The sequence below is a fragment of the Corticium candelabrum genome, chromosome 6 (genome assembly GCF_963422355.1).
Source record: "Corticium candelabrum chromosome 6, ooCorCand1.1, whole genome shotgun sequence".
NCBI classification, from domain to species: Eukaryota; Metazoa; Porifera; class Homoscleromorpha; order Homosclerophorida; family Plakinidae; genus Corticium; species Corticium candelabrum.
The window spans coordinates 980,716-1,006,981 of record NC_085090.1 but is presented as its reverse complement, the minus strand read 5'-3'; the positions used below and the strand labels follow the sequence as shown (position 1 = coordinate 1,006,981).

General features: G+C 41.0%; 2 protein-coding genes across 2 annotated transcripts; one reads left to right on the top strand and one right to left on the bottom strand.

The window, feature by feature from the left end:
• Positions 1–414: 414 nt before the first annotated feature.
• LOC134181208 (52 kDa repressor of the inhibitor of the protein kinase-like) lies at positions 415–2,936 on the top strand. The gene has a single exon (XM_062648438.1). It carries the CDS (start codon positions 1,407–1,409, stop codon positions 2,889–2,891), a length of 1,485 nt encoding a protein of 494 aa, XP_062504422.1. The 5' UTR covers positions 415–1,406; the 3' UTR covers positions 2,892–2,936.
• Positions 2,937–3,775: 839 nt separating this feature from the next.
• LOC134180691 (splicing factor 3A subunit 1-like) lies at positions 3,776–25,661 on the bottom strand. The gene is made up of 20 exons (XM_062647875.1): positions 25,551–25,661; positions 23,844–23,983; positions 22,955–23,008; positions 22,584–22,696; positions 19,871–19,949; positions 16,006–16,086; positions 15,887–15,949; positions 15,740–15,830; positions 12,673–12,744; positions 10,525–10,604; positions 10,370–10,468; positions 10,124–10,274; positions 9,869–9,982; positions 9,606–9,686; positions 7,730–7,815; positions 7,615–7,670; positions 7,227–7,539; positions 6,925–7,026; positions 6,697–6,768; positions 3,776–3,936 (listed from the first exon to the last, which is right to left on the bottom strand). Exons 1-20 carry the CDS (start codon positions 25,642–25,644, stop codon positions 3,835–3,837), a joined length of 2,043 nt encoding a protein of 680 aa, XP_062503859.1. The 5' UTR covers positions 25,645–25,661; the 3' UTR covers positions 3,776–3,834.
• Between the last annotated feature and the right edge of the window lie 605 nt (positions 25,662–26,266).

The following is a 26,266-nucleotide window of genomic DNA, read 5'->3' as shown; positions in this document are numbered from 1 at the left end:
TACGGGCTTACTAGAGATGATCGTTCTTGTGACAGGCTCATTGTACTGTAAAGTCTGACATGGCTTCCCGTAGTCGTCCTTCCAACCCTCAGTCTCAGACTCTCACGAAGTATTTTGGCTCTGTGTCAAAGCGGCCTCGCTTGGATGAGGAGGACAGACGACCGGACTCTACAAAGTAAGTCGGTGTGGACTAGCAAACCAGAGTGCTAACCACTCGACCAATATGTATGTATGTATGTAGGTAGGTAGGTAGGTAGGTAGGTGGGTGGGTGGGTGGGTGGATGGGTGGGTGGGTGCATGGGTGGGTGCATGGGTGGGTGGGTGGGTGGGCGGGTGGGTGGGTAGGTAGGTAGGTAGGTAGGTGGGTGGGTAGGTAGGTAGGTAGGTAGGTAGGTAGGTAGGTAGGTAGGTAGGTAGGTAGGTAGGTATCTAAGTACGTATTTAGGTTAGGATATGGTGTTGGTACGGCAGCAAATAACGTTTGTGATAAGGATGCTCATGCAAATGTTTTCATCCAGGGTACCGGATGTTGGAGGTGACGATCTGCATGGAGACAACAGTAGCTTACCATCACTGGAAAGACCAGACGATGCCACTTTTATCCATCCAGCTGTGTCTTCCGGAGATTTTGCTACAATTGTACAGTTGAAGGAAGAACGAACTCTGACAGATCAGGAAAAGTACCATCTACTTACTAACCATTTCCGGCCCAGCGCTACCTACCGCTTTCCATCTGTTCTTTATGGGAAGAAGAAGCGTGCATTTCAACATGACTGGCTTCACCAATATAACGGTCTTGTGTATTCTGAGACAATGCAGGGAAGCTACTGCAAATACTGTGTCCTGTTTGGTCAAGCTGCGTACTCTGTGTACAGTTTTACCGGTACTCTGATTAGTAAACCACTCACTAATCTCCAGAAGGCCAGTGAGAAGCTGCGTAACCATTTCATTGGTGTCGGAGGGAGTTCAGCAAGGAAGTACCACTTACAAGCTGTTGAAAAGGCAGAGAATTTTAAGGCTGTGATGGAAAAGAAACAGTTGCCAGTTGACCAGCAACTTTCCAGCCTTCGAGCTCAGCGTATTGCCAAAAACAGAGAAATCCTAAGATCTGTAGCAGAAACTGTTATACTTTGTGGCAGGCAAGGGCTTGCTTTGAGAGGCCATCGCGATGATTGGAAGTGGTTAGAGAAAACGCCATACGCTAATCACGGAAATTTCATGGCCCTACTTCAGTTTCGGATTCAGAGTGGAGACAAAGTTTTAGCTGATCACCTTCAATCTGGTGGTTACCAAGGAAACGCTCTGTACACAAGCAAAACCATTCAAAATGAGTTGATTGACGTATGTGATCATATAATCCGCACCCGCATTTTAAACGAAGTCCGAGATGCCCCTTTTTCTCAATCATGGCAGACGAAGCAACAGATGCTGCCAATAAGGAGCAGCTGGCTATCAGTGTCCGGTATGTGAAGGAGGCTACACGAAGTATCGAAGAGCGATTCTTAGGTTTTAGTGAGTGTGTTACTGGCGTAACTGGAGAAGCCATAGCAGATCGCATTCTTCAGCATCTAGTCGACTGGCAGCTTCCAGCCGATAATCTCATCGGTCAGACGTACGATGGTGCCGGAGCCATGGCTGGAAGAAAGAAAGGAGCAGCAGCACGCATAACACAGCTCTACCCAAAGGCTCTTTATACGCATTGCAATGCGCATGTTCTCAACCTTTGTGTGGTAAAATGTTGTCGCATTCGTGAAATCCAGAATGCCATGGACACCGCTGACAGGATTTGCCGTTTCTTTGCCAACTCGCCAAAGAGACAGCTTGCTTTAGAAAAGTCGATAGGAGCGGTTTTGGATGGTGAGCATCGCAAAAGAATAAAGTCACTTTGCAAAACTAGATGGGTGGAAAGGCACCAGGCCTTTGAGGTCTTCGCAGATCTCTTACAGCCATTGATTTTCTGTTTGGAAGAGATCAAAGATTCGGTGGAGTGGAACAGAGAAACCAGAGCTGATGCACAGTCATTCTTTCTGGCTTTAACAAGATTTCCGTTCATCTTCACTTTAATACTGACAAAGGATGTTTTAGCGTACACTAAAGCCCTGAGTGTCAAGTTGCAGGGCCGTTATGTTGACATAGTGAAGGCATACCAGAAAATAAGGTTTGTCACTTCCACACTTCACAGTGCCAGGGTGAATGTCACTACAATCCATTCACGAGTCTATCAAAAGGCTTTGGAAGTAGCCGGTAAGGTTAATGTAGAAGAGAGCTTGCCAAGAACGACTGGACGTCAACAGCACCGCGGCAATGTGCCTGCATCTTCTGCATCCGATTACTACCGGAAACAGCTGACCATCCCAATGCTGGACCATCTCATCAATGAAATGGGTTACCGGTTTAGCGAAAGTTCTTCAGCTGTTGTTTCTCAAATCACGCGTCTTTTGCCACCATCCTTGGCAGTGAGTGACAACATCTTGTCTTCAGCAGATATTCCCGACTTGGTCAAGATGTATGGCGATGATTTACCAGCCGCAGCTGCTCTGGATACGGAGCTTCACAGCTGGACAGTGAAATGGAGCGGGTCGGTACAGTTTGCAGCAGATAAAGATACACCCTCGAAGGTTCTCAACCAAATCGACAAGGACTTCTTTCCAAATGTTGGGCAGCTGTTAAAGATAGCATGCACACTCTCGGTAACAAGTGCGGAGTGCGAACGTTCCATTAGCCGTCTGCGGTTTTTGAAAACTTGCATGCGTAGCGGCATGGGAGAGTCACGCTTGAATGGCCTAACGCTGCTCCATGTTCACCGGGATATCCCGTGTGATGCTGAAGCCGTCGTGGAAGAATTTGCAAAGCGAAACCCACGGCGGCTTCAGCTGTCCGAGTTTTGTTAGCAATGGTTTGTTTGTTAAATAGTTATGTGAGAGATCTGCCTTGAATATATTACAACTACTTGCTTCACGTTATACTGCAATTTTCGTACCGTCCTGAAGAAATTCTCTTTTGACTCTGTGTACCCCGTGCCCCCGTTTAACTCCTGTATCCGCGCTTGAGCTGTTTGACTCGCCCCCATAGTGGACTGCTTGTCTTTGATGGTTGCAGTCAACATCGAGACAACAGATCTACCGTCATTTTTGGTTGCAAAGTCTACTTTCACCTTATACTACTTCCCTGAAATGGGTGTGGTCTAGCGTTTCATGTCCGTGCACCCCCTCTCCTCAGATCCTGGATCCGCCCCTGATTAGCTACTAGTAGTATTGCTTAGTTCAATTCTAGTTCATGATCAAATAACTCGAGATCAAGTACAATAATAATATGCGGCAAAGCCAGCACCATCTACTGCCCGGACCGAGGCGATGAATCCATTGCAGGCAAAACCATTTCCCTAGCATTACAATTGGATGGCTGTTGGAAGCAAAGCGGCTCCTCTAGATACCCTGTAAAAATTCCACGTCCTAACTGAAACTAGCCGTGTTTAGCTAACTAAATCACTACGTAACGCCCCAAGCATGGCGACAAAGCCCGAAAACTACGCTTCGCTGAGCGCAAACAGCGAACCATGGAAGCAGCCATGTTAGAATGTCGGCTAAATCCCGTATGTGACTCAATCTCCCGGATTGCCTCGTTGGCTGACGTTGTCATTCTGTACAGGCAGACAAGCTGCCGGTCACTGGTTCGGCATAGGGTTTTCGTTTGTTTTAGATCACTTGCATTGACCACCAAACTTAATTTTTATTACTATATTATATTAGAGCTGAGTCACGTAATGAACACAATGCATCATCAAAGTTATCTATTTAGTAAAGCAGCCTGCAGGTATACACGAACTGGTTACTGTCATTTCTTTCTTCCACCACGTTCCTTGAGACCCAGCTGAACAATGGTTTGAGATGTCATGTTGTAATATGCCAAGGAGTTTGAATCCTTTATAAAAATGTTCTACAAAACACATCAGTAGATTAGTCAAAATCAACAGCAGCATAGCACAACAGTAACACATACTGGATATGCCTTACAGTAAATACTAGTACTGTGATCTGTAAAAACTAGTACTACTCTGGTTGCTTGATCATACCAGGCCCGTAGGCTGGGGAGAACCGCCCGCTCAGCCCTGAAGGTCCGCTTTCGATCCAATGTATTATATACTGACGCGTATAGTACACAAAAGGTGCTTTTAAATTTGTATGCGCTCCTATTACGTCAAATTCTCTCTATAGTTTTCATGCAATCCCTACATTTCTCCTTTCTCTAGAATATGTTTCTAATTGCAGTGCCTACAGGTCTAACGAAAAGTGCTCCATGCATGGACGCAGCCGTATGATTGTTTGTTCCATATGTGTTCGCAAACCGCTATCTGCTCCTTTTCACTCTTAAATTCACGCGACCTTTTCTACTTCGTAAAGCAACTAGTGCCCTTGCATACCGGTGGCTCGATTCTTGTACTTTGCTTTGTGCTGGCGTTCGTCTGTAGGTCGTAACGCAAAATGTTCGTTCCCCATGCGCTCGCAAACAGCTGCAATTTTGGGCTCCACCTCTAGCTATCACGCAGCCTTTTCACACTTTGAAATATGGCAGTTCCCCTGCATCTATGCGTTTGTCTGTAGTTCGCAAAAGTTAACATTGCAGCAGAAAAAAGACGACGAAGCTGCTGGACGGCTTGAAGCACGTGCAGCACATGTGCCCGTAGACGGATCACGAAAGCTACTTCTAAATCGGGACAGTCGAAACAGCTTCACGTGAATACTTGGTTACTTATACAGGGTTACATACTATCCGGTATTTTGTGTTTTTTTTCCGTCCAATAAGCGAACTGTATGATGCCCCAATTATATATACGCGGAAATTTGTGTTCATTAACAGAATTTGCCCAGGTGAAGACTGGGCTAATCAGCTAGTATATATCCGCTAGTGTGTGTGTGTGTGTGTGTGTGTGTGTGTGTGTGTGTGTGTGTGTGTGTGTGTGTGTGTGTGTGTGTGTGTGTGTGTACATATATAATTCGAAAGGCTAAAAGTAACATGTACATGACGTCATTGGTCTATTTTGATGTATTATGGACCACCCGCTTCGGAAGCCAGGCTACGGGCCTGCATACCCACCCAATCATTAGCCTGTAGTACAGTACATACGGGAAGGCGTCTGGAACAAGGTTAGTTAATTTTAATATCAACAACTGAAATTGCACAGTTGATCTAGACTTGGCGGCTGTTTGCAAACTTAATTTAAAAGTTTTACTTTGTATACTATCTACCAGTGCACAATAAATTTGCAAAAACCAAGATGTTGAATGAATGAATAAATCATGCGCGATCCCCCATAGAGCACTCCTCAAGATGCAGCAGTCAGTTTTGATCTGCGGTTCACATCGCCACGCCATTATTCTGTACGTGAAAGTATTACCAGAGTCAATTGATCCTAACAGACTCCTGCCATTTACAAACGTTCCCATGACTGCTTCTAAATCTGATGATCACCAACTTTGTCTAAGATTGGCTAGAGTTAATTAATTAAGTGTCTACATTTCCTAGGTAAAAATCTATGCATACACATAATATGTCTGCATGTTAGTCTGCCCAAATGTTGACTTTCAGGAAGAGTAATTAGCACTATTTAATTAAAGTAGAAATCCATGTCTAACCTAATGCACCTGTGAACCAGTTTTCACAGTGCCTGGTATTCATTTGTAGAGTTAATTATCATCAATTCATAAAGGTATCAAACACATCTGACATCTGACAAATCATCTTCCACTGGCTTCCAATTGCAATTCGATTTTCTTACTTTTACGCAGAGAACTCCACTATTAATTCATACGCCTTCTTACGAACTTGGTTTCAAATACCATATAAGATGAACAATTGATGAAAAACTGTATTTGACAGATTGGCGGATTTTTCAGTGAGTGCCAATTTCAAATCCGCCATCAATTTGGCCACTGGATTGTGCTGATGTGGCATCATCCACGTGGATCAGGCATCATGATGATGTGGTACATCACGCAGATGAAGCCACAAGATGGTACACCATGCTTCCCGTCTGTTGTGCTTATAACCCGTCTAGCAGGAAGGTCACACATAAGATGGGCAATATCGTACATATATCAATTCTACAACAACGATGTCTAACTGCCGAAATAAAATCGATCAACATGCTCTTACCGTCAATTTCTTAGCAAACCACACATAAATTCCCTCCAATGATTCATCTTATACGTTATACCTTCAAGAACCTATTCATGGAGCTACATGAGAATTCCCAAAACATAAGATGACACTATTAAAACCCATAAAACTAGCTGTATAACCCTCTCAGATTCTGCCACCATAATAAGGGCAACCTACAATTGTTCCATTGAACAGTTCCAGCAATATTGGAAACAGACACTATATTGCATTATTACAAGTAATTATGATGCAAGTAGTGCACTTCAGTGTATGATGCAACAGTTGAAAACTCTTCGTTACGTGTGCCTAAACAGTAATTGCCATTGCCAACAGTATCTTCATTGAAGCTTTCGAATAAAATTTCAGACAAAGATGGTGCCATCAAGGAGCTGCCATAAGTAGGTGCGTTAGGGTAATGGATTACATAACTATTTCTACAGAAGATCTATGTAACGGCAACCAATGTTCGCTGCAAGAAACAATACTTCTCAAGACTACTGGTGTATGCTGTGCTTCTACATCAGTGAACGCCCTTACCGCCATTTGCAGTTTCTGTTTTCCTGGAGGAATTCCAAGCATATCACTGAGCTTTGATTTAATAGTAGATACCTGCAATTCAAAAAAGTCACTCATTGAAGCACACATACAACACCACAGTATATGACACACCTGTGCACAAACTCATTCACTACATTGTAAATAAACTCATGCGTGCACACACATACACAACAACAACAACAACAACAACAACAACATAACAACAACCTGATCTGTGATGGGAAAAGCAAGTGACAAAATCTGTCCATTCAGATTCCATTCTGGTTTATCAGAAACCTTAGCCACTTGCACCTTGATAGTGACAGGACCCTAACAAAAAATTTATCACAACAAAATTACTATGATATCCAAACACACTACTAGAATATATTCAGTGAAAGTGCATGATATCTACTCAAGACCATGGATATGCCTACACACAATGTCAAAATTATCAATTCAAACAATCATGAAACCTCTCAGACAAGCAATTAATTAATCTACATAAAAACCCATAAAAATGAACTTACTGGATGAGATAAAATAAATTGCTGCTCGGGAATGAAGTTTCCTTCACCCTGTTCTACCCTCGGTCTTTTAGCAGCTGACTCTTCTATAGAAGGTGGTGGTGGAGGAATACCCATGCCAATTGGTATTCGTGGCTGAAGTACAGAAACAGGAGGTGGAGGAGGAAGTGGAGGTTGAAATGACAAACGAGGAGGATGCATTTGAAGGGGTGGCATTGGAGGTGTAAAGGGTATCGATGTAGGTGGTGCTGGTGGTCTTGGTGGTAGCTGGATTAGTCCCACTGAAGAACCCATTCCTGTTGAAGTGTGATCGGGACTAACAAACATATACGTAAGTTAACTACTTTGCACCATGTCATGTTCAAAATACAAATATCATATAATTAATCACCTTGGCCGTACATCCCATGCTTCTTGATTCTGTTTCTTTTCTTCTTCCTCTCCTACCTAAACTCAACATTCACTAATACAATCAAACACAAATTTGGAAATTAGCATGATATCACCTTCTTTCCGATATATGTCTCTTCCTGACCAAAAATATCAGTTCGTCTTTCAGCAAGATGCTTAAGACTTGAGCTAACAGACGTTCCTAAAACAAATTAATTATTAAAACAGCACAGCTGTTATACAAAGCGACTGTACTACTTACTACCACATTACTTCTAAGCCTAACTAATAAAATTCGTAGTGTTCCATATTCCTAAAAAGTGCTGTGTAATTAGAATAATTATTAGTACCCCACATAACAAATAACATTACTTAATTGAATAGAGAAGCACTACAGTGCTAAACACTCCGATGGTGTATGTAATCATGTTTGGTCACATGATAAGCAAAATGTTACAAGTCAGGTACATTTCAGTTACAGTACCGCATAGAGCCTGAATCTTACCAGCACCATCGCTTTCTAGACTCCTTGCTGTTTGTGCACCTTTTGAGGTTGCAATATCAATGTATCACTTTCTCACACGTCGCCTTTCATGACGCGAGTAAACTGAATCAGTCATTCCATTCTCATATGAGACTCAGGGTCACGTGCACACCACATGCTAAGACATGTGTACAACCTAGGTAAGGCATCCGAGGATCAGGAGTCACGTACGCTCATGAATTTGACACCATTGAAAAGTTCCTCACATGCTGGTTACGCCTACGGTATTTACATAGCTATCAGCTAAACAGGCACAGGTTGTCATATTGAGCCACTATGGGCAGTTCTAAGTGTGGGCATAGCTGACCCCAGAGCCCCCAAAGCCAAAACAAAACATTAATGTGGGAAAACATGCACGTGCAAATGTAGATTAGGCATCTCTGTTCGCTCTCACTTTGGATACCGTAACAATAACGCTGTATTATAGTCTAAATTTTATTGCCATTTTTGTAAGTCCAAAGTGAGAGCAAACAGAGAGAAGTGCTAAACCCTTACCTAAAGAACTAAACACCATGTACAGGATGGACGCCCGATGGCTGAATTCTCACAGCACAGCTACCAAACAAAGAGAGGTGAAGCGGTATGATGACATCATGTTTGTCTATTGGTCGGAATAGCTTGATTTGCATCTGCACTAATCGAGTATACGGTCGTACGTACAGTCGGTTAACACTAGATTATTGTACCCTTTTGCCCGGATATCCGGGCTAAGGCTAATTATAATGTAGTCCTATGAACCAGCCAAACTTTATTGTTTCAACAACTTGTTGACAAAACCAAACCCATCAAATGTAAAGCCCTGTCCACACTAGGCCAAAATTGGATCGCAATCCAAGTATGATGACAATCTGATCAGGACAAAGAGCATCCACACTCAGTTTGAAACAACATCTCCACCTCTCTTCAGTATCAGGTGATCAATAGACTTAAGTTGGCAAACGTGAACGACTGGGTTCATTGCTTGTAGAAAGCATTGATTGATACAGCATTCTCAGACAATTGAAATTAAGCGAGAACAAAGAAGAATGAGAAGGGCAACAGTGTATTGTAGAAGACAAATTGGATTTGAGCAACAACTACAGACAAGGAGAAAGTATAGCCACAATGCACACCACTGCTTTCACCTCTTCTCTGCTCCACTCAGTCATCAATCCCCAGCAAGATGTTCTGACTACACTCACAGCACACAGGAAGGTAACGCCCACTATTTTTGTAATTGAATTCAACCAATTACGCTCGATATCACATTGATCAATATGTGGATTGAATCAACCTCTCAATGTGAAATGAATTTATTGCAATCTGATGGCAATCGCCTCAAAAGTGGATTAAGTGTGCAAACTATTCAAATGCAAGGTTGACTCACAACTTCAACAAAATATCATTATAATATATTACCAACAATTCAAGCACAGTACACAACAATATAATTAAATTCATAAACTGACCAGCTGCAAATACTTCTTCCTGCTCCCTTTTCTCTTCAATTTCCTTATTCTTTTGTTCTCTCCAGCGTGGATCCAACAAACCTAAAAACAAACATGAAATAGCACAGACAAAAAGTAACAGCATGCAAAACCACTGTTCATTGCCAATACATCAGATATTCGCTCGAAGTCTCAGCATCGAACAACTAAGCGTTGGATTATTGTGACATCACGTGAAAGAACTAGAGTGTAGGCTTAGAATGCAAGATGCATAGAGCACTCACCATATCTCATATGCTCTTCAAACTTGTCAGCTCTGATTCTTTCACCAGTAATTGGAGAAACCATGTACTCATCTGTTGTGGGACCTTTGGGAGCATGTGGACGCACCTTTGGAGCTACAAAAAAAAACAAGCTCAACATAACAAATGCACTATGACAAGAGAACCAGCCAATTGCACAAACAGCAAAGAAAAAACAACGCAAGACTAAAATTCTAATCAAACAATAAAAAACACCTGGCAAATAAGTCGAGTTACCTTTTGGATCATAGTCCTTTCTGATAGGTGTGTTTGTTTGTACTCCTGGTGCCTTTGGTTGAGTGCCAGGTGGTGCAGGTGGTGGTGGCATAGAAGGTAAAGGAGGATGAGCAGGTGGAGCAGGAGTCGATGGTAGGGGAGGTGCATCATTCTACAAAATTCAACAGACGTAAAGCTCATACCAATACGACACACAAAGCTAAAATAATTGTCATAACAATTGCCATATGCAGTGTAACAACATACCTTTCTCTCTCTTGTAGACGTATCTCCCATTGTCATGTCGTCGTCATCATCCTCATCGATATCCATAGCCGTGTCATCTGCCATAGCTCGACGCTCTTCCTGTTACCATCAGAAACAATATAACAACAAAAACAAGTCAATCAACAAATACTAACTTGCAGCTGATCATATCTCTGCTGTGCAAGAATTCGACTGCCCAGTTGCTCCAACGTGACAGGAGGAGGATAACTCAGAGCTAAATAAATCACCATAACAACCTGTGGTTAGATCCATTAGGTCCAAGTGATTAAATAATTAAGTGGATAACAAGATAAACCCATTTTAGTTATGAAGTATGTACCCAAAGCAGGTGAAGACCATTACAATAAAGTGATGGCCTCCTAAGTAATGGAATCAGTCTTGCATATCTCTTCCAAGCCTCAACTCAGTGTCACCCGGACTAGTTGAGCTCGTGGGAGAATGCAGTTAAGTGTCAATACACATACTAGTACTAACAATAACGATTAACTACTCAACCAGACATAGTAATCTGTCTGTTACTCTACGTGTCAATGTGCTCATAATTTGTTACAGGACTAATGTGAGTCCATTTGTGCATGTGTGTACGGTATGCCCAAACAAGATATACATTCTATTGTAGCACTTTTAAATTAATTCCAATTTGGTACCTAAAGCTAGGTTTACAATATGATGCTGATGACGCCCGCGACACCCGTGACGCTTGCGAAGACACTCACGTGAAAACACCGAGTACGTGTCAAAAAGCTGACACTGACGCTGTACCATGTACAATATCATTTAATGAGCGTCAGCGACGAGCCACTATGCGCATGCTCATAATAATCATATACAAAAGTCTGTGATTTGGTTTTCATTTCCAGAATTTCTCCCTCACCAAGTTGTTGCAGAGACGCTTCCACATTATTTGGCAGCCTGCTGCTGGGAGCCCGGTTTTTCCAATACGTTTTCCAAGTGTTTTTTTGCGCCTCTCATCTCTAAGCTACCGTGACTTGATCTGCCGCAAGCAGCCATACATACACGTATACACTTTCGGTAGGCTTCTCTTCCATAGTTTACTTCCTGTTATTTCACTCCCGGATTTGATTTCTGACTTTTCAAAAAAAGGCACGTGCTTCTGGTAGATGCTAGAGCACTTCCGGTTTGGACACTAGAGTTGAACTTGAATCAACTCGAGCGTCGGCAACGCTGACGACGCTCATGACGTGACATGCAAGTGTTTACAATATGACACCTGCCTGAGCGTCGTCGCTAGCATCCTTGCCAGCATCCTCGAGCGTCGCCAGCGTCATATTGTAAACCTAGCTTAAGGCTATAGTATGAAACCAGCCTAGAAGGATGTCCTTATTCTTAAGTATTTCAAATGCACCGAACCACTGGATCTTTTATCTGTCATGACAATTTATTGGATTATTTACATTGTTCTCACCCTCTAGTACATGCTACAGTTTAGGAAAGTTAACCATGGCTTGTTGTATACCGACCACTTTCTCCCGCTGTGGGTTATTGTATACTTTAACAAAGCCATCAAGCTGCTTCCTCATGTATTGATATCTTCACTCTGCAAACAACAACCTGTCTATGCAACTGATGGGTTTCCAGTTGTCGAATCCATAAGGTGACCACCACATTTTAGCTTACAACCACGTTTCGTAGTAAACATATATGACATATACACATAATGACATAGTCAGTGAGTGCATTATAAACTTTCTTTTCAATAGTGACTCTGTAATGACAAATTTCCTTTGATTGACATTTCTGGGGCTAAATTGACTACCATTCTATTGGAAGTGCAGCAAAGCTTAAAAGTTTCACACATAGCTGTTTGTCATGGAAGCAATTAAGGGTCAGGAAGCAGTTCTTGTGGAACAGCCTTAGTGCAGGTCAAATTATATTACTTATTGTTGTTAATTAGCAAAATAGCTTGAAAGCCACAAACACATGACTAAAAATTGCAAAGAGTCACAAGGCTGTAGGGTACATTACCAAGGGTGCATTTTACCACCAGTTACCACCAAAGTATTCAAACCCGGAAAGTAGTCAAAGGTATGTCATACACTTAGCAATAACTCTATAATCATCCTTCCATTTTAGCCTATGTAGCATTTGACTACACAGCACTGGTAAACAGCACAAAAGAACTTAAAATAAGCAAGACAATAGAAACGCAAATTTCTCGAGTAAAATAAATTATAATCAAGAAATTTAGATAATGCAAGTATTGTTACTGTCTAATAAATTTCTCATTGACTTAACTTAAGTAACAGAACATTGCAACAAACCTGGGTCAGACTCAGGAAAGTCAACTGTTTCCACCAACACAAAATCATGCCAATCAACTTGAGCAAACGCAACTAGAATAAACACAAAACACACAGTGAAATGTCAACCACAGTTCTCCCTAGAATACAGTAATGTGGGACCACACACCTTTCTATAAGTTTGTGGTTTGGATACTTTTGCTCATATACGTTATTATTGTCAATTCTTAAAATTCGTAACTTCTATAAACGTGTTGCTAATGAAGTATTTATTTCTCCCTGCCAGCTTATTAACCCAATGTTAGGTAATCAACCATTCTGTTCTTTCTGCTATCCAACATGTTGACTTGTGCCTCAAATCAAAGTCTTCAAGCTCCCGACCTTCAATAGTGATTCTCGGAAAGCAACCCTAGCTTGTCTTCAGTCTGTTTCTAAGTGGAGTCTTCACTCTCTTCACAACTGGTTAATCATGCTCACAATCAGCAGTCTGAATGGTATTACCAAAGAAATACATGCATATTACGCTTTTTCCTAGACTTTTCTGCAGAACATCCTCTTTTACAGATGAAAACAATTTAAAAGCCACAAGGCCCTTTTCTCTCCCTGCCGTCTCACTCGCCTAGTCTCGCATAGCCAGACCCTTTCGGCCGCTTCATACTTCCCGGTGAGAGAGTGTCTGATAAACAGCCTTTGATGTCGTTTTGTTGTTGCTTCACCAAAATTTGGATCTAAATATACCGAATTAAGTTTCTTATAATAAATGCTTCACTAAAGACTATATTGATATGCACGCAGTACAATCCTATCTCATTTATCTTCACTTGTTATGTAGAGAACAACTCGAAAACTACAGCTAGAGTCTTTGCTGTGTTGTGAAATCTGCATGCTACAGTAGCAAACGTGACCAGTGGAATGTTGCGTCAACAAGGTTTCTATCTCATGCAGCCATGATCGACGTCTAACGTAGCTTTATGCACTCGTGTCACTACGGAAGATTGGACACAAATGTCCTCAATGCTGTTTGTCCAAAGCGACCACAGACCGTCCATGTGAGAGATATCTGGAAGGGCTCAGTGGAGCTGACATCATCGAAAGAAGATGAGTCCAGTGTGGAAAATAACTGTAGCACACAGGACAATGTCCTACCAAATGTGTTGCTTGTCCGACCAAATACTGCACCTGTGTTGGGTGTGTTTGGACAAGCATCCATTCTTACACATATATCATAGTGTAAACCTTGTCTCTTAGCATGTGATGGCCTTTCCAATGGTGTAACTGTTAATTTCATGAATTTGGGTGCTTCCTACCCAGAAAAAACTTCAGCTGCCTTTAACACCATTTCTCCCTTGGAAGTTGGTTGTAAAAAATTGCATGCAGATGGCTGCAGTAGGGGAGGCACTTAGTTATACATGTAACACCATACAAGAATGTCCTACCTAGGCTCAGTAGTTATACATGTAACACCATACAAGAATGTTCTACTTAGGCTCAGTCTGTCCGAGCCAAAATAATTCCCTATTTTCCACACTGTAAGTCGCTTTTCTTTGTTTGGGTAGTAATCGGATGTGTTTCATGCATTGCAAACAGCATCGAGTACGTTCGCATCCATCCAGTACATTTGCATTCAGTCTCCATTGTAACACGAGTGCACAACGCTACGTTGGATGTCGATTATGACTGCATGAAATCAAAGCCCATCGACAGTAACATTCCCTCAGTCGTGTTTGCTACTGTAGACATGCAGATTTCACAAACAGTAAAGACTAGCTGAAGTTTTCGAGTTATGGACCGGTTGCAGTGGGCGTGAACTTACTCACGTGCGCATGTGCTGGAGGACATTCGGGACTTCAATATCGCAATGTAAACTTCTGTTCTGTTGTGGGTTGTGGCAACCGTGACAAAGACATTAGTTACTTTAGTTTGCCAGCGATTGTGATGGCCAAGGCAAGGAATTTCAAAAACCAACGAAACAGCGAAGAGGGACGTGAATCACTGCTATCACCAGCAACGACCTGAAACAGATCAGTTTGAAGTACACACGCGTTTGTTCCGATCAATTCATAAGCGTAAAACCATCTGCAAAGGAAGACGAAACAAATCTGGATTGGTTCCTAGTCAAAAACTGCGATGTTCATCAAGGCATCCAGTGACCACAGAACGGTACGGAACGAGTACGGCAAAGGATGCAAAGAGACTGCGATAAGAAGACGGCGAAACCATTCCTCCACTGAATAGCAGTGTATGTGCAAGCAAAATTACAGAGACGACATTGAAACTGATAACAATAGGAGCAGGACCTTGCAGAGCTATTTAGCGTGTTATGTTGACAGGCTAAAGAAGCCATTGGACTGCCTCCGGAGGAACTTTGCAGCAATTTACGGCATTCCAGTTTGAAAGCGGTTTACTTTAGAGAAAAAAAATTATCCGTCGTGGATGCAGGTTAAACGCCACGGCCACAAGTCGATGTCCTCGGACAACTCGCTAAGAAGAGTTTTGTAACAGTCTCGTTGATCAGCGTACCACAATTTAGCATTGTAGCAACGTCGGTTGTCGGAATCTACCAATCTGTCGCGATAAACCGAGAAGAACTGGCCTCCAACTTATCAAAAATGTCCCGGCTGTCCTCCATGCTTGGGGGTGGTCAGTTTAGCTCATGTGAGTGCAACCGGTCTATTCTCTACAAAACACAAAAAGAAAATTGAGATAGGATTACACTGTGTGCATACAAATCTGATCTCTAGTGAAGCGTCTAAGAAACCAAATCCGGTATTTAGATCACCGATTTTCAGAGAAGCAGCAACACAGCGCTTTAAAGGCTGTTCACCAGACCTTTCTTGCCCAGAAGTATGATGTGACAAAAAGGGTCTGGCTATGCAAGACTATCGCTCGCCTTCCCTGTCACTTCACATGCAAACAGCAGTTGAGGCATTGAAGCTATAGATATATGCCTCTGACTGTCTCAACAATAAACTTGTTATCAATGCACTCAAAAGTAGGGTGGAGCCTTAAGACCCTAAAGAGAGAACCATGTCTATACAATACCCATTACCTTGACAGTTGACACAACAATCTAATTTGCTAAAATAACCTCTTTCCTTCTCTGCCTCTTCCTCTAGCTTCTTCTTTTGTCTCTCTTGGTGGCGAGCCCAGTAGTAACGATTATTAACATGGTCAAGTAGCTGCAACCAACACTCAATCAGTCAGTGACTACACCTCTAAGCAAACAAAACATTACCCCTCCTGGAGACTGAGATTCTTTCCTTAATCTGTCGAGCAAGTCTTTTGCCGGAATAAGAATCTAGTGCAATGCAAACACTCCTATCTTTCAAATGTAAACTTGCCATTTTTCTCTACTTTGGTATACTGCTCAACAAGCTTTGTGAAGTATTGAAAAAGATGATGCTGTGGTCGCAGAAAGTCAAACTGGGCATTGTACTGGTAAAAACAAAAAAATTAATCAAGACAATGAGCAAACAGTCAGGCACAACAGTAAGGCACACAAGTACATATGCAATACTGTAAATCCACAAGTTTTCATATGCATTTAATTTTCGTATTGTTCGTACAACTCCTAAATGTACTAAAATAAAAAGCATACTAAAGTTTTCTTGGATGACAACTGTTATTACAAACTGCCACTATATTGATGTTGATGATGTACAGTACGACAACACAAGATCCAACTGAACAGTACACTAGCTTTACAACAACAAATGACCAAAAATGAAACTCTCTACGTACAGCATGTCCAGTTTGCAACGTTATGATATCACTCAACTCAAACTGTTTCTGAAAGTACTCTGACAGACATCCAGCATGGCATCAACAGACAGTTAATGTTCTTGCAGCAGCGACGGTTTGTTCTTTCAAATTAATAGTAGTCCCAATACGCACTCCAACACTACGATTGACAATGCAGCTGCTGTCTTGAAAGGCATGCAAGTAATAAGTCATCACTTTTTCGTCCAATGTTGGTCCAAGAAGAAGGCGTCTAGCTGCCGCAACTTTTTCTGCTAAAATTATTAGTTGTACCATTTCTTCAAGCCGTCGATCCGATATTAGTAACTGTCTTTGATACACATTGCAGATTGATTGAACTGTTGACTTTTGTGATTTTGATTCAACAATTTTTGCAGACGAGCTCGTGACCTCATAAAAGTCCACATTTCTTCGGCAACTTGGGCAATGGTCAGCCTAGTCTTGTAGTCATAGATGTGATGTTGTCCTCTCTTTCTGTGCTTGGATGCCAAGTGATCTCAATCCAGCGCTTTCTCTACACAACTAGTGTGCGGTGTCCTCTTGTTGGATCCCAAATGCAGCTCGCAATCTCCTTGGTAGTGGTAGTTCTATTTGATCTTTTGTCTTGAGCCAAGCATGAATACAATGTTTCTTTAGCTTAACACTCATAAATTAAGTACGATGAAGCATGTACAGAATGGAACAGTTACTGTCTACTGTAGCGTGCGCTAAAATTATCCGTTAGAGCCCATACGAAAATAAGATGCGTACAAAAGGTCTTCTGGTCAAAGGTACGAAAATAGATGCGTACGAAAATTTGTGGATTTACAGTAATTAAGACAGCACACACAATGAAACATACAAGTCTATCTGATCACACAAAATACCAGTAAACAAGAGTCATTTAATGTGATTTATAAGTAGAACGTGGAAGACGTAAAGGGAAAAAGTATTCCACAGTAAACGCAAATGAAAACACTTTAGCAGCTGATAGACAAAGCGTTTATAAAATGCCCATGAGTTATGTTTCTCTTAGGTTACTGTATCATGATACCAAGACAATAAATACAATGATACAAAGGTCTTGCAAAACCATGAACAATGAATGACATGTCAACATATCATAATTTTTCAAATTCCAGGTAAAAGAGTGAATAAGATATCACAACCTTCTACAGTGGTTGCTCAAAAGTAGATTTCCAATGTCCAGTAAGTTCTGTCCCTAAATTTGGCAATGTGTACACTTTACATACCTTTGAAAGTGCTACATAATTGACAAAGAAAAGAAGCATAAATATCAGACAATATGGACATATGTTATTCCACATGCATATTCCCATCATGGAAGTCTCTAAACCCTAGCATTGATATACAAACTGTACATCACAAGAGACTAACACAGAACAGAACAAAAAAGCAGTACAGTGCCCCCAAGAAACACAAGAAGCACTGTACCCCCTTCCATTTGTATATAGCTAGACCATCCAGCTCTGCCACACAACAGTCAATTAAATGACTAAGCAGCAGTTGTGTTTCATCTCTGACGAATGTAAATCACAAGACTTTGAATTGTACAGTCCACTAATGTGCATGTAACACTGCATGTATCTCTGCCACTTTGTCTTGTAAGCTAAGTTTCGTAACACTATAAGTCATAACTTCACTGCTTTAATGGCTGCACAAAACTACATTTGCTACAAAGATATCAATAAATTAACTAACAAACGGAAATACTCTTAGATCGTGGCAACTATTAATATTTTAATGTCACCAATTCAGTAACATAGAGCGTGTTCACACTAACATGTGGACTAACTATGATTAGGCTAATTATGATTAGGCCTACATCAGAGCAAGCGCGTTCTCACTGCTAACTATGATTAGTAAGTCACACAGGCACGTGAGTGTAATTAGCCTCGACAGTTTTCATCTGTCATATCCGGCAATAATTCGCGTGAATTGGCTTGACTAATCCACTGCTCTAGGTTTTGAAGAGGGAAACTTCTAGTTTGCTTCTCTGGCAGCTTCTTCAGAGACGGCAGGAAGTTGTCACATGTACAGCCACGTACGTAGTATACATCTGCCTGTGCTTCCATATACGTCACTGTGTTGTTGCTGCACTGGTATGTTTAAATCACATCAGAAACATCAGCAGCATGCTCTTCTTGTATACTACCTCATGTGCCAAAGTCACGTGCAACCACTAACGCCACCGTGGTTGTAATACTACTCTTTACAGTGTTAGAATGGCGTTAGAATGGCACTACACTAATCATGATTAGGACAGGTGTGAACGAGTGGCGTTAGGCCTGATGTAAACACACTCACTGCCAAGTCTACATCAGCTGCTTCGGAAAGGGGAGTTATGCTCCACAGCAACAGTACCATCTCACTTTTCAACATTAGTCACTAATCACTTGATGCTCATATAGCAGACTAGCACACGCTAGCCAAGAGATGCTCCATCATGAATGAACGTTACATGCACTGTACCTGCTTAGTACAACTGTACAGTACATTAAAGGAACACTTCACCAATTGATGCACGCGCAGTATACGTTAACGTACGCTAAGGCCTTGGGCTGCGGACCAAATGCTTGCTGTGTTGCGCGGCACATTGTTTTGGTCTTGCCTTCCGAGGCCAACTACTAGAGCACACAAGAGACGGGTCTAGACGCTTCAGGTGACTCTAAAGCAAAAGAGAACAAGTTGCAGTTTATAAGCGACTCAGTCGTTCATACGTTGTAGACTCCACATGATCGTCTTGAACGAATCGCGATTGCTCAGTCTTTCGCACTTTCCTCCATGTTTCTTTGTACGAACGAAGGCCATACTACAGTACAAAAGGGCTTGCGTGATGCAAAAAACACACAAAAATGTCTGTCACCGCACATAATCAAGTGACACAAAGTGGCTTCATTCTACAGTCGAACCATGGCCGTATGTGAGCTTTTCGCCATCGACTGAAGGTGGGTCAGTGATGCGAAAGCACGTTTTACTTTCGCCTAAGCAAATATTAGAGTCTACACAAAGCGGGTAAATGAAACCTACACCTAGTGGACGTTATTAGGAAAACCGCCTCGTACGTTTTTGTTTTCTAACCTTAGCATAATGCTCCGCTATCAAGTTTGCTCTGAGATAGCGCCAAACTTCCCAACTTGATGTGCAACCAGAAACGTTTATTGCCAAGGGTGGAGTCAGAGATGCGCAGACCGGTGAAGTGTTCCTTTAACTGAATTTTCCAAGTACAGGGATACCACACAAAATCAAGAGATCAGAGACTGGCAAATACTCTGATAGAGACAGACTACGCCCCTCTGCCAGCTGCTTCGCTTGCAACTTTCGCATATGTGTGGCTACACCGCTGCAACCATCTCTTAAGACAGTAACTGTGCAATGGTATAAACATCCAAAACTCATCAACAACTACCTGGAGCTACAAACAATGAAAACGTCAAGTCTTGTCATTTATCACTCTCACCTGTTCTTTACTCATCAACGTTGTAAGAAACTGTCTTCCATTACGAGCTACAAACTGTGCAGTTAATTTCACCAAATCCCTGCAGCAACAACAAAGTCACTAGTAATTAATGAATGCATTAAATCCAGTCTACAAACAAACAATACACTACCAGAATAATCAGAAGTATCCAATCTATCACCAAGGAATGTCAGTCCATTTAATTAATTAATTAAACAAACATTCAGTAAAGCAGTACCTTGATCATGCATAAAGGTCGATAATTACAAGCAACTGTCTCTTTCTTGCTAGAAGAGAGTCTCGTGTGATGACAACATTTTTTAGCTTTAGCATTTCCAATAACGTTCATAAAAAACTGCTACAACTAAACAAACAGAACATCTCCTGTCTCATATGTTTGACAAGAGGATCCATGCTTGCAGCAGTCAAAGCACTAATGGCAGTCAATAGAATCACAGATACCAAAGATATCCAAAAGTCATGTACAGGACTACTATACAAAATTACTGCACTTGCCCTAGTACTGCACATCCTTCAAGTAAACCCTCAACCGCAACCCAATTGTAGTCAAACTCATTCCAATATTTCACACCTTTTCCCTAGTGCTATGAAATAAGAGACAAAATCACTCCTTGCAATTTGCCACCAGCCAGAATGTTGTGTAATTAACTAACTTATTTATACCTCTAAAATTGTGAGATCACAGCCCAATACAGGAATATCTGTTCTTTAACCTTACACTATAAATTCTGTGCATGCAATATTGCAATAGCCTAGAAATTCAACTGTTGAAAATCTAAAACTACAACTACAGTGCAGTAATCGAGACAAAGACCTTCGCTTAAATTTCCAAGTCAAAAATCTATTTGAGCAAGACTCACTATCAGCTCATTTCACAGACTTCAGTGTTTCCGCCGGAAATTTTCGATTAGTAGCCACTTGGCTGAAGGGTTTTGTTAGTTTGTAGCCAAGCACTATACTTAAGAGCGAAGAAAATTGCCCAAATATCAACAGCTAACAATCTAATAGCCAACTCACTACTACTACTGATTCAAGATTAACATGGTCTGAATAACAGGCAGTATTTACCAATTGTCACAAGTCAACTTAACAAATGGAAACAATCTGACACATGCCATTCTCAAAGTAACATGACACTAATAAAACTAATACCCCATTTACACGAGCACACATAGCAAGCCGAGCCGAGGCGCCAGCCCAGCATGCAAGCCCGCATGTACACAACACACTCTGTAGAAGCAAGCCAATGCTTTTAATGGGTGTGTCATTAACGTGTATTAGTTACTGGAGATTGACATAGTTCGCATTAGCTTATGTTTGCAATGGACAGAAGCCAAGCTGCTCGGCTTTTTCTCGATGGCTTTACAACAGCCATATTAAGAAATGCGTAAGACATCTGAGACATCGAACTATTCATAGGAGACGTAGATCCATCGCCAACTACCTACTGTTGCAGCAATGGTTCAAAAGATTTGTTTCTTGCACATCTCGGTCACTTCATAATCGAATAAGATGCTCAGTCTCCGTCTTGCTCCACGCCATTTGTACCAAATGTGCATGTGCGGCTCATTTTCCAGCACGCTACACGTTTACACGATGTGCCTGACCAGCTGGCATGGCTTGGCCCGCGTTCACACGTACCATAGAAACCGAGCCAGCACAGCCTGGCTCACTTACAAGTGCTTGTGTAAACAGGGTGTAAGTCAACAAACTAAATAGATTCAGTGCCATCCTCTTTGCCTTTTTCTACCAAAATCTTGAAGCTCTGTCAAGATCCAAGTCTTGAAGTTTCGGCCCTTCTATGTTCAGCATCATCAAACTTTAGCATTATTGAGATCATTATCATCATCATCTTCCTCGTTGTTTCTTCCATCAGTCTGCTTCTGTTTTAGTTCCACGCAGTCGTCTTCAGAACCACGACTGTCATCTTCACTGTACTCATTTCTAGTTCGACACTTATGCAAGCCATACACAAAGAGAATGCCCACAATGTGCTGAACATAAATAGCATGCACGATAGATCGGGCTTCTATGCCATGGAGCTCCAATACCTTGCGCTAATGGCCATTCTTAGCACACTGTACAGCAACTGTGCTTGCACAATCCACAGGAAAGTGTACACAGTACACTGTAAAGGCCGGTTCATGATATGTGACGAAGACGTGACGAATTGTGATGGACAGCTCTACATCCTGTTCACAATACGTGTACGTTCCATTCCAATAAGTACCATTCTCATGATACATGATTACGTCATCCTCGTTTTGTGCTTTGCTAATTGGGTAACAGTACCTAATTGTTTCCTGTTGGCAAATAGAATTGATTCTAACCGTCCGTCAATGCTCCGCCAAGCAATCCATCCGTCATCCGGCTCGAGCAGTGCCTTTGATGTGGTTTGACGGTACAGAACGGATTGCTCTCCGTTGCATATTGTGAACCAGACTTAACAGCTAGACAAATTGGTGAGGAGTAATTTACAATTTTATCGCCAGTGACAGCAATTTGTAGCATTTGGCTATTTGGCGGCATCCAGCACAAACACTAAATTTTCACTGCTGTAAGATATTTAACTATAAATGGATCATTCAACATGATATACTAGAACAGTTTCTGGCAATAAATAAAGAACTAGGTCAAACGGCAGCAACTTTAAAGCAACAGGTTTCACATAAATACCATCACACTCTCTTACAAGTCAAATGCTGAAATTGAAGGAGGCTCTGCACTGAATTCCCATTCTAAAGGTGGCTCGGTAGGCACTGGGATCTCTTCAATCACTTTCTGCTGCTGAACTGGCTTTGCAACCTAGGACAATTTCAGCAAGTGTAACGGCTGAGCATCAATAACAAACACACAAAAAGCAGAGAGTAGATTTGCACATGCGCACATAAACATCACCATGCATGCTAGCGCGTGCGCACACACACACACCACTAAATATGTGATGTTGATGCTGATGACAAACAGATAGGTAGCAAGCGCACAGTTACAAATTATGCAAATACTTACCAAATTAATTAACTAAGTGCAAGTATAATACACATACAAGTAATTTTACACTACCTTCTGTACACCCGGTGTTGTTTCTTGCCCTTTACCTTCCTTGAATTCTTTCATCTACAGATGCACAGAGATAAAAAAATCTGCTTTCAAAGTCACAGAAACAACATTCTCAGAATAAAAGAGATACACAACAACCAAAAATAAAGAGCACTAAAGTGCCTAGGTCTCAGTGCTGTTTGTAAATAATTCACAATTGCACAAGCTATGCATGTCACAAAGTATGTCATACGATTCAAGAAGCGTGAGATGCTTAAGCAATGCATTACGACTTGCTTCTCTGTTGTTGCTGTGGCAAGATCCTACCTGTCGACAATTTTTTGCAAGCCAGCAAGTGTCTCACATAAACACTAACATCAGATTAACTAACATGTGCAGATGTGTGCAGAGCAACCAACAACGCCAACTCGGTCTTTTGAACAAAGCTTTCTTTGCAACATTCAGTTAATTTACACAACACCTTCTATGATTCAAGTCTTGTCTCTGCTGAAATCAAGAACTCTAGCAGCTAGGACAAGTAATTCAGCATAATCACACAATTCATGCACACACACCTAAACCTGAAATTCAGTCATACCCACAATGAGGTTTAACTCTTGCATGCACACATGCAGTGCACACACACACACACACACACACACACACACACACACACACACACACACACACACACTGCAAAGACAATACTGTACAGCTTTCAAACAAACAAAACAAAGGACAAACTTTCTGTTTCTCCAAACAAGAGTGTAAGTACAGTTATTACTGCAAAGCAATTCAATACAAGTGGACAGCAACCATTTACAAAGCCAATTTAGAAGTATTGAAGATCACTCAGTTCTCCAGTACACTAAAATAAATAGCTAGATTACCCCAAATATTACCCTGTACTCACCTTGTGTTGATAGTATGCGTGGTATGGGTCCTCAGCATTCAAAAAATTGAACTTTGGATTTCCCTGCTCATTCTGCTTGATGCGTATTTCAAACTCGACGCCATTACGAGCAACAAAGTTAGCTGTCTTGTCAACAATATCTTACAAAAATACGTCAAGGAAAGACTATCAACAGATCTACGAATCTCTAGAATTAGCACAAGAGCTAACTAATGACAATAGCTACACGTGTAAGTATGATGCACTTGCATTTCATGTCTGTATAACATACATTAGCCAGTCATGGCACAGCAATACACAATATACTGAACAAGACAATTTTTGCTTGCAGCATACTTCACTGTTAGCTTTCACATATATTGAGCACTTGTCTCTGAAATAACCCCAGCATGTGCTGAAAAACTGAGAAATGGTTAAAGTCCATTGACTCAATTAAAAATTTTCTTTCTAATACAATTGGAATCAAGTGGCAATAAAAATCTGCATATTTAAGTGTGACTACTCAAAAGTAAAAAAACTATGCCAATTTCCTCCAAAACATAAAGATATACTGTAATTATTAGATCAGAATTAAAATACCTGTCATGGGTGAATTGTGGAATCAAAAGCTTGAGAAGGACTAGCTCTTCCACAGTGTTGCACTAAATGTGCATCAATAGGTAATTGTGAATTTAAGATTACATCCTTGTACAGGTAAACATGTCACTACGACCACATCCCAAATACAGCCAGTAGTCTAGCTAAATTTTCATGTAACATTGCGTTTAACAGACCAGAGAAAGTATTCTGTCTTTACTTAGTCAAGTAACAATGGTTACCTAGCCATAATTTCTGTCAAAGTAACACGGGGGGGGGGGGGGAACTCAGAAAACAGACTTTCCTCTTCTTCTACCTTTTCCTTCCCATTCATTTCATCAAGTTTCAGTCTCCTTTCTCCTTAGTTGCATACGACAGCAAAATCAAGAGTCAATATACTCTTATCGCAAAGAAATGCTAATAAAGTCAACTCCACAAGAGGGGACCCTTCATTCAAATTTTAGCGCATGTGTTGCTGAGCCAATATTGCATTCACCTGGCATCATCATTATGTTGATCCGTCTCCCCGTTTTGCCCCAAATCTATATGACAATTGCTGCTGCATGCATAGATAAATAAATAAATAAATAAATAAACTACATATCACGACTTGAACTGACGAGACAGACTCGCTTCCCTCACCAATCAAGCCACTTCACTGCAATAAATACTTCAGACACTGGTCAGTTCAGGAGCAATGTCTTCAAGAGACGCAGTCTACATATAACGTGCCAAACAGTGCCAGTCATGTTACTATTTCCGTCTGACTACAAAATTGTCGAGGATATACTTGACAAATTTAATAAAAATTTAAATTTCAACTTCGTTTCTCAAGCTCTGTTATAATATAAAGTGTTAGACAAACGACACAGCCATAATTTAAGCCAATTATCCATCCCATCCACCCGAAATGAAACTGTAAAGTGGCTCAACTCAGTGAGCATGCGCATTTAATTAACAAACACACAGCAGCAAAATGACCTCTCGCAATGCTAAAACCTACGTGCAGGTGTGTAAAAGTAACATCACGACACAATCAACACTCTCACATCCTAACAAACCGGAAAAAAACAGAAAAGACTGAAACGACAATGTTAGAATAATGTGCTGCAGCGTTCACGTAAAGGATACTTCTAACTTCTGGAGGAGGATAGATGATTCCCACCAACGGCTTAGACGTTGGCTGTTCTCTGTTCTCTTCAGCTACAGTTACGACCTCTGGCATGCTTGTAGAACGAAACAAACCCGTATATTGTCGTACGTTCCCGGATGTATTTTCAAGTATCCTTTGATGAAATCAGGAAAGAGCAATAAATGAGGCAGCTGTCATCACGTTGCAATTTGACGCGTTCATCGTATTAACTGATGTACATGCACAGTAGTTATAAAGACGCTTGAAAAATTAAATCCAGAAGCAATAAACATACAAATATTTATGAATATATATATATATATATATATATATATATATATATATATATATAAACCATATATTTGTATATAGTACAGATAACACAGATAACACATATCCGCCCACAGATAACACAGATAACATATATATATATATATATATATATATATATATATATATATATATATATTAGACTTTTAAAAGAGCAAGTGGTCAACAACATAAACAATGAAGATATATTATTACAAGTCAAATATCTAGTAAGCTGTTGAATCCCAAAGTCTATGGCAACAAAGTTTGATGGCAATGTGTTGCTTTAGTTACAATGTGAAAATTACCTTTTCTCGGTCACAGCAAAGTAAGACAGACACTCTGCAATTTCTATAAATTTTAAATTAAATTAAAAATGTTAATATATAATTTTAAATTTACACTA